Here is a 12878-nt window from a genome sequence, read left to right as displayed (position 1 = left end):
ACTTTTATGGTTGATTGAAACACTTGGAATGTAATTGTTTAAGCACTTATGAATTGTATTACTGAGCTTGAAAATGGTCCTATGGTAGGACAGAAACATTGCTGCTGATATGTGAGCAAATAAATCCACTTTTTTTTACACACTATTGGAGGAGTGCTGTGCGTTTACTACTATCTTCACACATATATATATATATATATATATATATATATATATATATATATGCTTTGTGCTAATTGCCAAATTATTCTACACATTGTTATTAGCTGAGACTTCAGTTAGGTAAAATAAAGATAATATCAAGTACCAAGAATAAGCAAGTATGTTACTAACAGTTTCTAGAAAACATGACTGATTTTAACATGAGCTATGTCATATATTACACAACATTTTATGTATCATCACCAAAATAAGAATAAGGTTTAGTTGGGGGAGGATAAATTATTAATAAGGGGTTATAAACTGTACCATGTTTGACCCACTGCAGCCATATGTAAACCTACACACATACAGATCAAGCCATTCATTCATAATTTTAGAAAATAAAACTTGGGACAGAATGAGCCCAGATATTACTAGTAGTGGTATATCTATGTGGTCTAGTTATGCACTATACATAAAGGCTTTTTTTTGTACCCTGTCCTTAAATTTATCATGATCAAACAACAAGTGTCCCAATTCAATAGCCAAGTTAATCTCCTAAGGCTGGATTCTCATTTGTCCGTCATCCGGCATAGGTGAACTCAGCCTAGATCTCAACACAACGGATGCCACAACTGATGACTAGTTGTCATTAATTGTATGGCATCCAGCATCCATTGTTTCTGGGCAGCGGGCAACGGAACGCAGCAAGCTGCGTTCCCCTGTCCAGTGCCCTCCGACGTGTCCAGCCATCCAGCGTCAAAATGGCTGGATGATTGTGAACTGTCCCATTCAAATGAATGGGATCAGTTCTAGCATTAGTTTCCCTCCAATGCACGTCTGATATATATGAACCCAGCCTTACACTTTCAAATGATCTTTGCTTGGGCTGATGGCCAAGGCCAATATAGTTCAGCCTGAGCAGACATCTTTCTGATCACAATGATTGTGCCCCCCACCACCAAGCAGCAGTAATCCACAGGCAGGGCCCTGCTGCAACTGAAATGGAGCGGAGTCCATCCCTGGCAATTTAAATTTTTAAATTGGGGTCAATAGTGACTGCGGCATGTAAAGGATATGATGGAGGCAACTGGGGCCGTGAAAAAGGACCCCAGACTGCAGGATGAAGAAAAAATGCAAAAAAAGATCATACATAATAAACAATAAATAAGTATAAATTATATATATATATATATACAGTACAGACCAAAAGTTTGGACACACCTTCTCATTCAGAGTTTTCTTTATTTTCATGACTATGAAAATTGTAGATTCACATTGAAGGCATCAAAACTATGAATTAACACATGTGGAATTATATACATAACAAAAAAGTGTGAAACAACTGAAAATATGTCATATTCTAGGTTCTTCAAAGTAGCCACCTTTTACTTTGATTACTGCTTTGCACACTCTTGGCATTCTCTTGTTGAGCTTCAAGAGGTAGTCACCTGAAATGGTTTTCACTTCACATGTGTGCTGGTGTGGAGGAGGAGGTGTGATGGTGTGGGGGTGCTTTGTTGGTGACACTGTTGGGGATTTATTCAAAATTGAAGGCATACTGAACAGGCATGGCTACCACAGCATCTTGCAGCGGCATGCTATTCCATCCGGTTTGCGTTTAGTTGGACCATCATTTATTTTTCAACAGGACAATGGCCCCAAACACACCTCCAGGCTGTGTAAGGGCTATTTGACCAAGAAGGAGAGTGATGGGGTGCTGCGCCAGATGACCTGGCCTCCACAGTCACCGGACCTGAACCCAATCGAGATGGTTTGGGGTGAGCTGGACCGCAGAGTGAAGGCAAAAAGGGCCAACAAGTGCTAAGGATCTCTGGGAACTCCTTCAAGACTGTTGGTAGACCATTTCAGGTGACTACCTCTTGAAGCTCATCAAGAGAATGCCAAGAGTGTGCAAAGCAGTAATCAAAGCAAAAGGTGGTTAGAACCTAGACTATGACATATTTTCTCACTTTTTTGTTATGTATATAATTCCACATGTGTTAATGCATAGTTTTGATGCCTTCAGTGTGAATCTACAATTTTCATAGTCATGAACATAAAGAAAACTCTGCATGAGAAGGTGTGTCTTTTGGTGTGTACTGTATGTATTTACAAAAAACAATAGTACAGAGCTGATGTTGCGTTATGAAAGCTGATAAACATTTTGAAAAACAATAGCAGTCCTGGCTTCCATCCCCCGTAAAAAAAAATTATAGCTATTTTAGGCAACCCATAATAGCAATGAACCACCATCTGAGGTGTAGCACATACCCATTAGTGGAGGTCCTGTTCTAGAGGGGCAAGTGTATAGAATTATAGGAGGAGATTTATCAAAACCTGTATAGAGGAAGAGTGATGCAGTTACCCATAGCAACCAATTACATTGCTTTTTTCATTATTTAGAGGTCTTTTTAAAAATGAAAGAAGCAATCTGATGGGCAACTGCATTTCTCTTCTCCTACACAGGTTTTGATAAATCTCCCCCATAATGATTATTATTTCCATCTTATTAAAATATCAATATACAAATATTAGCCTAGCAATGGAGAATTCTCATTACATAGCTATCATTACATAGATATATGTGTATTGACTAATTCCAAAGGGGGTAAGTAATGTGGAGCTAAATATAAACTGTATAAAATGTGTATTTATAAATTGCTTTTCGATAGGATGGCACATGCCTAGAAGAAGGACCTTCTACATATGGAAGATATAAATCCCTCCTATATAAGTGCCCTCTATAGAGCACTTACAGTAAATACGTGCAGCCGCCTAACCGCTCACATAAACTTGCATTGAGGGGGTGTGGGTTGATGTCATGACCCCTGCAGCCCACACCCAGCGTTTGGAACAAAATGTTTCAAACACTGGGGCATTACTCCTTTAATGACAATTTAAATACACACCCATACACACACACCCTACACACACATACACACAAACATATTTGGTATCACTGCATGCAGAATTGTCCGGGCTATAGTTCTGTGCTCGGCCATCTCTGGCGCTCCCATACAAATTAGTGGAGCATGTGCAGTTAAGGGGTTAAAACCCAGATAACTGAAGCCTGATTTTTAAACAACAGGTTGCTTTCTGATGACACGGTCCCTTTATCTGAGTGAGTCTTAGTTTGTGTTATTCATTGGTTATAAAAAGAACGTGCCCCTCTGATAACGAGACTTGACAGACAACAGACTGTTGGACCAAGCATAGACCTGACACAATGGGAAATCCCTTGGCTTGTGATCTGCCCCTCTGTGCATTTAAAGGGGCTATCCAGGAAGAGAAAAACAGAGCTAATTTCTTTAAAAAAAAATGTTCCCTGTCTGTTTCCAGGTTGAGTGTGGTTCTGCAGCTCAGTTCCATTGAAGTGAATGGAGCCAAGTTGTAATACCACACACAACTTGGGGACAGACATGTAGCTGTTTTTAAAGAAATTAGCTCTGTTTTTCTATTCCTGGATAACTCCTTAAAGTATTGTCATAAAGCTGTGTACTTTTAAAACTTAAAAACAATGACAGCAGAAGTAATACTGCACTGGGTCTCACATGAGACTTCAATTACTTATACAGGAAGGAATTGGACTTACCGGCTTCAAGTTTCCTCCAGTTTATATTTTTGAAGAAAGGAACAACTCGTAGATCATTACAATTTCCATTTCTAAACCCAATACGTTTCTTATGGTCTTTTTCCAGTAAGGCTTCACAGAAGGATTTGCAGTCCTTACTGAACTTTTCTGTGTATATTACTGGGTCATTAAGTATTCGATTCTTTAGATCTTTAGGTTCTACCTAAAGCATAAAAGAAAAAGTATTATTCAACATATTTGCGTAACCATGAACTGTTGTACAGATCTTATGCTTGCAGAAAAAGTATGTTATGTAAATATCAAAGAAATTCTTCCCTTTTTAGGTAAAGGATAAAACATAATAAATAAGCATTCTATTGTCCAGATGATAGACGGTCCACAAGTAAATAGGATGGAAAAGAGAGACAGCTTAAATTTTACTAAAGATTGCATAGCCAGATGTACATTTTGTGATACACCACAAGAGGGCGATGTAATCCTTTATAATGGATGTAAAGTCAGCTAAATGTCATTTTGGGTGAACAGCTAGTTAGGATTGAAGAAAATAATATAAGGCTGAGGACTAAAATAAACCTGAAAGTGAGGTTTAATAAGAGATGGATATACTACCAAAAACATTTCTGTTAGTATTTCCATATCTTATTGATATACTTATTGATATAGAGGAGAAATATATGCAGTTGCATGACCCCCTACCACTATAAATCAACAACATTTATTGTTGGCACAGTGCACATAGTATTACATAAAGCTTTTAATATTTATACAGTGCCTTTTTTTTTTGCGCACCTATTTTTGGGATAGCTTCTATTAGGGACCTTATCAAGACATTTAATACCTTCCACTTGCCCCCTTGTATATACCATCACAACCATTATCTGACCCTGCCAGACCATACTCCCTCCCTTTCTCTTTTTTTGTCTTATACTGTGCACATAGCATTAAGGAGGGAACTTCACCGTGGTTGAGGCCATCCTGTTAAGGAGATGGATCCCTCAAAAGGCAGGGCCAGTAAACAGGGGGGTCCAGTCTCCTGCAACAGTTTCAAGACCTGTTATTCCAGGTTTATCTGACGTCACTAGGGTCAGTGTCAAGCTGACAGGTGGAAGGAATGTCGCTTTGGACGCAAGCATTGACATGATGATAGGGCGACACAGTACAACTACAGCAAAAACCAACAAGGTGCTACAAAGGACAAAACTATCTTCTTATCATCTTTACAGGACTACTTTATAAACATCTAGTTAGCCATATAGATTCTATGATGTGGAAAGTAATTACAGAAAAGTTAAAGCTTTTCGTCATTTAAATGAACTTTTGACATGTCACACAAACAGATAAGAAAACTATCCAGGAAATTTAAGCGCACACCTTTCACTCACTTTTCCTTCTATATTCACTGTTGAACCTGGAGGCCCTTAAAGGGGCACTCCGGTGTTCCAGCGTTCTGAACATTTTGTTCAGAATGCTCAGAGACAGAGCCCATGATCGTGACGTCATGGCCCCACCCCCTGTGATGTCCCGCCATGTCCCCTCCCATAGACATGAATGGAGGGGGTGTGGCATGACGTCACGAGGGGGCATGGCCGCGACGTCACGACCACTGCCACAGGAACCTGGCATTTGTTTAGAATGCGATGCCCCCTACCATAGATGTGGATGGAGGTGGTGTGGCATGAAATCACAAGGGGCGTGACCATGACGTCACGATCACGGGCTCCCGCTGTGTTCAGAATGTTCAGAACCTGGAGGCCCGTAGCCCGTGATCGTGATGTCATAGCCACGCCCCCTCATTACATCACATTACACCCCCTTCATATATGTCTATGGGAGGAGGGGGCGTAGACATGAATGGAGGGGTCGTAGTAGTGATGTCACGACCACTGCCACGGGAACCTGGCATTTGTTTGGAACACCAGGTGCTGCCAGAGATCGCATGGGGCCCCAGCAGCAGGATCCCCTCGCGATCAGACATCTTATCCCCTATCCTTTGGATAGGGGATAAGATGTCTAGCAGCAGAGTACGCCTTTAACCATGCAATATCCAAGCCAGGTGACACTCGACCCATTGTTATATATTTACTGTAATCATTTCTAATATTTTTGAAAAATAGCGCCACCCCTGTCCTCAGGTTGTGTGTGGTATTACAATTTGGCTCCATTAACTTCAATCGAACTGAGATGCAATACTACATAACAACCTGAGGCTCTGTTTCTAGAAGAAATCAGCTCTGTTTTCTCATCCTAAATAAGCCCTTTAATAGTGACCAGATCTGACATATTGGTTGACACTTAGTTACCTTTTCTCCTCTTGATCTGAATGGGCCACGTGCAGCAATCATTTCATATAAAGTGACACCCAAAGAGAAGTAGTCCACAGAGTAGTCATATTCTTCTCCATTCAGCAGCTCAGGGGCCATGAACCCTGGGTAAGATTTATATCAGTCCATGTAAGAAGAATTAGAATAACATTTAATAAACACATTGTAAAACACTGCAGTTTCTTGACTATCTTACTGCGGAATGGCTATGATTATGACTAGGATTATGATTATTTCTTTACTAGGGTAAAACCACATAAGTTTGTGGTGAATGGCTTGTGGTGATTGGCCAACGGCTCGTGTGGTTTTACCTTTATGCAGCACAGAATGAATCTTTTACTGCAACTCAGAAGGCACTAACACCTCTGTAAATATGATCTGTCATTTTAAGACATATCTAGTAAGTCCTTGCCATATAAATCCTTTATAAATCAAATAATAATTTACATGTGTCAAAGGATTAACCATTGAGAAAAATGTAGTTCCCTTAAGAAAAACATTATGCCAAATATGACAAATATTATGACTTTTTGTCTTCACATGTCCAAATAGGCAGCAACCAAAACAAGCCTATTTTTCTACTACCCTGCTAAAGCATGACACACAATACCAGTTACATTTAACACCAGGATAAACCGTAGGACTGTATTCAACTTTTCAATAAATAAACATATAATGGTGCATAAAGCTACTCTATCTCCTTCTGATTATGTAGGAGAGGTCATAGTCAACAAGAAAGGGGAAGGGAGAGAGAGTTTGGCTGAATTCCCGACTAGAGTGTCCTGTACACAGGAACTGGAAGTCTGTTACAGGATGTACAGACAGGACATTGTGCTGTTTACACAGGGAAATGTGCTGCTGATGCTTGTTGGGTAATCACAACTCATATCATTTTGAACGGGATCTGAGCTGAAGTAACCCAGCATGGCCACTACGCAAAGTGCAGAGCTCTCTGCTGTCGACCTTGGCAAATAATTTATAACCGGGGGGGGGGGGTATAAGATGTGAGACCCCCAACATTCTGATATTGAGGATAGGCTATCAATAAAAAAAAGTCCTCCCAGAAAAATCCTTTATATTAGGCTTGTGAAGGGTCTGTACTTTTAGAGTAAACTCCTTGTACCTGGAGTTCCTGCATAGCCTTTGGTTTTGTTTTTCTTCTCCTTTAATTCCACAGCCAGCCCAAGGTCAGAAATACGGACATTCCCTGAAAAGTAAACACAGACTTTGTTCTTCAAGCCCACATACTGTTCCTGCACCCTCCAATACAACTTTGTATTACAAAACATGTCTGGAAATATACTGAAAATAAACCCAAGTACCCAGATGTTGACTATTAAAAGTTTCTCTAATTTTGGGTGAAAGGTGAATACAAGAATTATAATGTCTACATTAAAGTATCCGCTTTATATGATATCCAGTATTATTTGCCTTTTGGGAACATAAATGCACATACGCACAAAGGTACATTTAGAGGTTTTCAGAACACACACACCAGGACAGTCAATGTCAGAACTATGATAGGACCATAGTTTGAATATAGATACAGTAGATCTGGAGGGTGACATTGAAATAATATGGGATATACACTGTGTTATAGTCTTAAGTTAAAGGGGTTTTCCCACAAAGATAAATATGTCTAAACTGATGAATTATGTCTAATTAAACATGATAAAATGTACAAGTATTACTGAAAATGTACTGTTTGACATATTTATACTAAAAGTATCCCTGTCACTTAAAAAAAAACTTTTGACATGTTCTTAAGACATGTCAAAAGTTATGATCGGTCAGTGCTATACCCCTCATTGATTGTTAGGTTGTATGTAGACTTACAATGGATACCATCTCCTGCAGCGATAAAGTGAACCTGGGGGTAAAGAGCACAGCTGAGTGCTTCTCCTGGCTGCATCTACCAATCGGTGGGAGTTTAAATTGACAATCCCATTTAATATATATATGACTACCAATCCCTCATGTGCCTTCTTTGTTTTGGCCTGTTGTTCTTGGTTACAACCATCTTAGGCCATGCTAAGTTCAACTACATATTGCTCCTTAGAATATGAAAGCAAGAAGGATTGTGGGAAAGTGTGTGCATCTGGCAGAAGCCAGGCACTGCATATCACCCGCCCAATACCATCTCTACAGTGTAGTATGGTGGTGGCAGCATCATGCTGTGGCCAGATCCCTGATTTGAACCCAGTTGAACATCCATGGAAAGACCAGAAAATGGTTTCCATTGACGGTCCCCATCCAACCTGAAAGAGCTTGAGAGGATCTGCAGAGAAGAATGGCAGAAAATCCCCAAATCCAGGTGTGCAAACCGATAAACACCAAGAGAAGCATACCATCATTGTCCAGGAGCACATTTTCTGGTTTGAGGTCACGATAGATGATCCTGTTTTGGTGTAAGTGTTCCATCCCACATATGATCTGTGCTGTATAAAAGCATGATCTGGGTTCATCTAGACCGGGATTCTCCTCATCAACATTATAAATGTGAAACCTAAAGGCAGAAAGGTTATGAATATTATAAATGTTATGAATGTTATAAAAAGTTATTGACAACACATATGAGATAAAGCGTAACCTTAGAGGAGAAACATTACAAACAGGAAATAAGAAAAATATCTATAGTAAATATATTAAAAAGTATATTTAATTAACCATATTTAATTGATTACCTATCCTCACATGGGTTTCCACTCCCAGCATCCCCAGAGGCACCCTCCTGGCAGTACCTTGTACTGCTGCTTCTAACAGTAAGGTGAAGCAGGTATGAGGGCTGGTACACATTGTAATATCCCCTTCAAACAGCCATGCCAGGAGTAAGTCCCCTTGGATCTAACATTGACAACCTATCCTTAAAGGGGTACTCCACCCCTAGACATCTTATCCCCTATCCAAAGGATAGGGGATAAGATGTCTGATCGCGGGGGTCCCACCGCTGGGGACCCCTGCAATCTACCATGCCGCCCTCACCTGTAACGGCTTCCGGAAGCGCTGGAGGCCCTCAGGCTAGTTCCATCCCGACCACGGGGGCTGAAGATCGTGATGTCACGACTCCGCCCCCCGTGTGACATCACACCCCGCCCCCTCAATGCAAGTCTATGGGAGGGGGCGTGACAGATCCTTTGATATGACCCTTGAAATTTAGCTCTGTGGGCCTGACATTTCTATTGGAAATGTTTTTCGACCTTGATTGGAGTCACTTGTGGTAAATTTAGGGGATTGGACTAGATGTGGAAATACACACCCCTGTCTATATACGGTCTCACAGCTGACAATGCATTTAAGAGCAAAAACCAAGCCATGAGGAGAAAAGAACTACCTGTAGAGCTCAGAAACAAGAGCACCCTGTCCTCCACAATTCTTAAATGGAAGAAGTTTGGATGAACCCAACCATGACTTATTTTAGAGCTGGCCCCCTACCAAACTAACTCATTTGGGGGAGAATGGGAATTTATCCTTGGTTTTACCCTGTTTCTCTAGTCGAAAATTGTTGCAAATTTTTGCCTGGTTAGCTTTGCAGTGTTCAACAATTTTTGCAACAACAACAACTTTTTTATTTCACTCCAGTCTAGACCAAACTTAAAAACTTGTCTACATCTAAGTTACTTTGCTATTTATGAAGAATGTGCACCCCTTTGATAAATGTGGGGAAAGTACATATGATGACATGCAGACAAATGCAGGTAAAATGAATATGATTTACACAATGATAAAATAGTCACACAGCCAAGACAACACAAGAATGGCTTAAAGGGCTTATCCACCATAAGGTGATTTTAGTACGTACCTGGCAGGCAGTAATGGACATGCTTAGGAAGGATCTGCGCTTGTCTTGGGGCTAAATGTTGTGAGGTCACCATAATACTGTGGCTAGCTTTTTGTGAACTGGTATTTCCTGCTTGAGTTTTCTTTTGTTGACTACAAATCCCATAATTCCATTTTCCCCCTCCCACACATCAGCCACCCCACCCATTGAAACATAAATGAGCTGCATCCATTCAAAAGACCTGTGGCTTTAAATCAGGGTGCCTACAGCTGTTGCATTAGTTGCAGATTAATCTCTCTCCCACCAAGCGATCCCTCCACCCATTAAAGCAGACAGGCTCCCTGTCATCAGCTGACTAGTGATGTCAGGTCTCGGCCGCATTGCAACCTGGGAAAAATCTGAGACAACAGTCATTTTGTATGCTGGTAAAAAATAAATATTGGGGTGAAAATCAGAGAAGAATTGTGAGAAAACCATCACACACAGGTACAGACACTATATTAGGAACTACACTAACCTTACAGCCCCTGTAGCATAGTCAAATAAAAAAAAATCCTGGAATACCTCTTTAAGGACAACAATTTCCTTGAGTGACCCAACTAGGGCCCTGTCTTGAACCCAATTGAACATCTCTGGAGAGACCTGAAAATGGCTTCCACTGACAGTCTTCATCCAACCTTAAAGAACTTGAGAGGTTCTGCAGAAAAGAATGGCAGAAAACCCCAAATCCAAGTGTACAAGCTTTGTATTATACCCAAGAAGACTAGTGGATGTAACTGCTGCATATGGTGCTTCAACTGAGTACTGATTAATATTTTACTTTTTACTTTTTCAATAAATTAGCAAATATTTCTAACATTTTGTTTGTCATTATGGGTATTGAGTACAGAATAATGTGTTGCGATATCTGTAGACTGTTTACTGTTTTTGTCATTTGGCATTAAATACAGAAATAGAAAGTTCATATTGACTGATGTGTAAATGATTTTGACAACTCCCTATATTTTTGGTTTATGCATGTTAGGTGTTTCCCACCATAAGAATTTTATGTCATGTACATGTTGAAACCATACTGAACTTTGGGCTTCATGAATGGGATTGGAGATACATTTCTTCACATATGTTGCATGTGGTCCTGTAGATCCTGCACACTCGTGGGTTTACAAAGCTCGCCATTAATGTTTGAATGGTAATAAATATAGCAACCAGGCAGGTCATGGAAGTGTTGAAATTCCTGGGAAACCTTTGCTTTATGTTGGTGAGTAAAACCTTATAGTGAGTGAGCATTATTCTACTGAAAAAAATTCAATTTGGAGGACAGGAACATATGTCTGCAGGATGTAGAATGTGATGGCTCTCCATATCATCACACCAGCATTTGGTGAATTGATGATTAAAAGCAAAGGACACAAAGAGGAAACAGATCATTGGATCTGTCAGGATCCGATCTGGTATGCGAAGAGGACACTGGTGGTGGATCCTCTGTGTCAGTGAGTTGATGGCGTGGGCCGTGCCAGGGGAGCGGAATCTAAGGGGTTACTGGTTTTCACCAGAGCCCGCCGCAAAGCGGGATGGACTTGAAGCGGCAGGTAACCCCCAGGTCGTTCCACCCGATAGCGACTCAACCTCACTGACAGCTGAGACAGGCGCGGTACACAAGGACTAGACAGAGGCGAGGTCAGACGTAGCAGAAGGTCAGGGCAGGCAGCGAGGTTCGTAGTCAGGGGCAACAGCAGACGGTCTGGGTACACAGGCTTGGGAACACACTAAAACGCTTTCACAGGGCACAAGGCAACAAGATCCGGCGAGGACAGGAAGGGGAAGTGGGTTTAAGTAGTGTTTGGTGGTAATACACTGATTGGGCCAGGCACCAATTAGTGGTGCACTGGCCCTTTAAATTTCATAGAGCCGGCGCGCGCGCCCTAGAGAGCGGGGCCGCGCGCGCTGGGACGGAGCCGAAAGAGGACGGGGCAGGTGAGCAGAACGGGATGCGACCCGCGGCAGGCACGCCCCACCGTGCGGATTGCATCCCCGCCGGGGGAATCAGAGCAGCGCTCCTGGTCAGCAAGTCTGACCGGGGCGCTGCGAACAGGAGATAAATGCCGCGAGCGCTCCAGGGAGGAGCAGGGACCCGGAGCGCTCGGCGTAACAGTACCCCCCCCCTTAGGTCTCCCCCTCTTTTTGGAGCCCAGGAATCTGTGGACATGCTCCTTGTCAAAAATGTTGGCCTCAGGCTCGCAGGACCTCTCTTCAGGGCCACAATTCTCCCAATCAATTAAAAAAAAATCTTTTACCTCGGACGATCTTAGAGGCAAGGATCTCTTTGACAGCGAAGACATCAGAGATCAACGACCACCCAGATGACAGTGTTGCCATGGGATACAGGAAGATCTGTAATGAAATCCATGGCAATTTGGGACCATGGTTGCTCAGGGACAGGCAAAGGATGGAGGAGTCCAGCAGGCTTCTGGCGAGAAGTTTTATCCCGGGCACAAACAGTACAAGCCCGAACAAAATCAGTAACGTCACACTCCAATGAAGGCCACCAATACAGACGGGAGATTGGCTGAATGGACTTTTTAATGCCAGCATGACCAGCCAGTTGAGAAGAATGCCCCCATTTGAGGATCCTGAGGCGAAGGCGTGGAGGAACAAAAGTCTTTTCAGGGGGGGTTTGCCCCAGTGAAGCTGGAGCAGAGGAGACTAGGCACAGAGGTGGTATAATATGCTGCAGAGGGGCTTCAGACTCGGAGGCATCAGAGGAACGAGATAGGGCATCAGCTCTGACATTATTGTCAGCGGGACGGAAATGTATCTCGAAGTTGAAGCGGGCAAAGAACAACGACCATCTAGCCTGGCGAGGATTCAAACGCTGAGCGGACTGGAGGTAAGACAAATTCTTGTGGTCAGTGTAAATGACAATGGGATGTTTGGAACCCTCCAAAAGATGTCTCCACTCCTCGAGTGCCAACTTGATGGCCAGGAGTTCACGATCTCCAATAGTGTAGTTCTTTTCTGCCGGAGAGAAAGTCTTAGAGAAAAA

General features: G+C 42.0%; 2 protein-coding genes across 4 annotated transcripts in view; one reads left to right on the top strand and one right to left on the bottom strand.

The window, feature by feature from the left end:
- ATP4B (ATPase H+/K+ transporting subunit beta) overlaps positions 1–12878 on the top strand; it is a 351538-nt gene that overhangs the window by 265073 nt on the left and 73587 nt on the right. The window lies entirely within an intron of this gene.
- GRK1 (G protein-coupled receptor kinase 1) overlaps positions 1–12878 on the bottom strand; it is a 49330-nt gene that overhangs the window by 3493 nt on the left and 32959 nt on the right. Inside the window, exons 3-6 of the mRNA XM_056555832.1 lie at positions 8406–8563; positions 7181–7264; positions 6037–6161; positions 3737–3938 (exon numbers count right to left, since the gene is read on the bottom strand). Of these exons, the coding sequence (XP_056411807.1) occupies positions 3737–3938; positions 6037–6161; positions 7181–7264; positions 8406–8563 (569 nt within the window). The remainder of the gene's footprint in view (positions 1–3736; positions 3939–6036; positions 6162–7180; positions 7265–8405; positions 8564–12878) is intronic.

The sequence above is a fragment of the Hyla sarda genome, chromosome 2 (genome assembly GCF_029499605.1).
Source record: "Hyla sarda isolate aHylSar1 chromosome 2, aHylSar1.hap1, whole genome shotgun sequence".
NCBI lineage: Eukaryota > Metazoa > Chordata > Amphibia > Anura > Hylidae > Hyla > Hyla sarda.
This window is presented reverse-complemented; position numbering and strand designations above follow the sequence as displayed.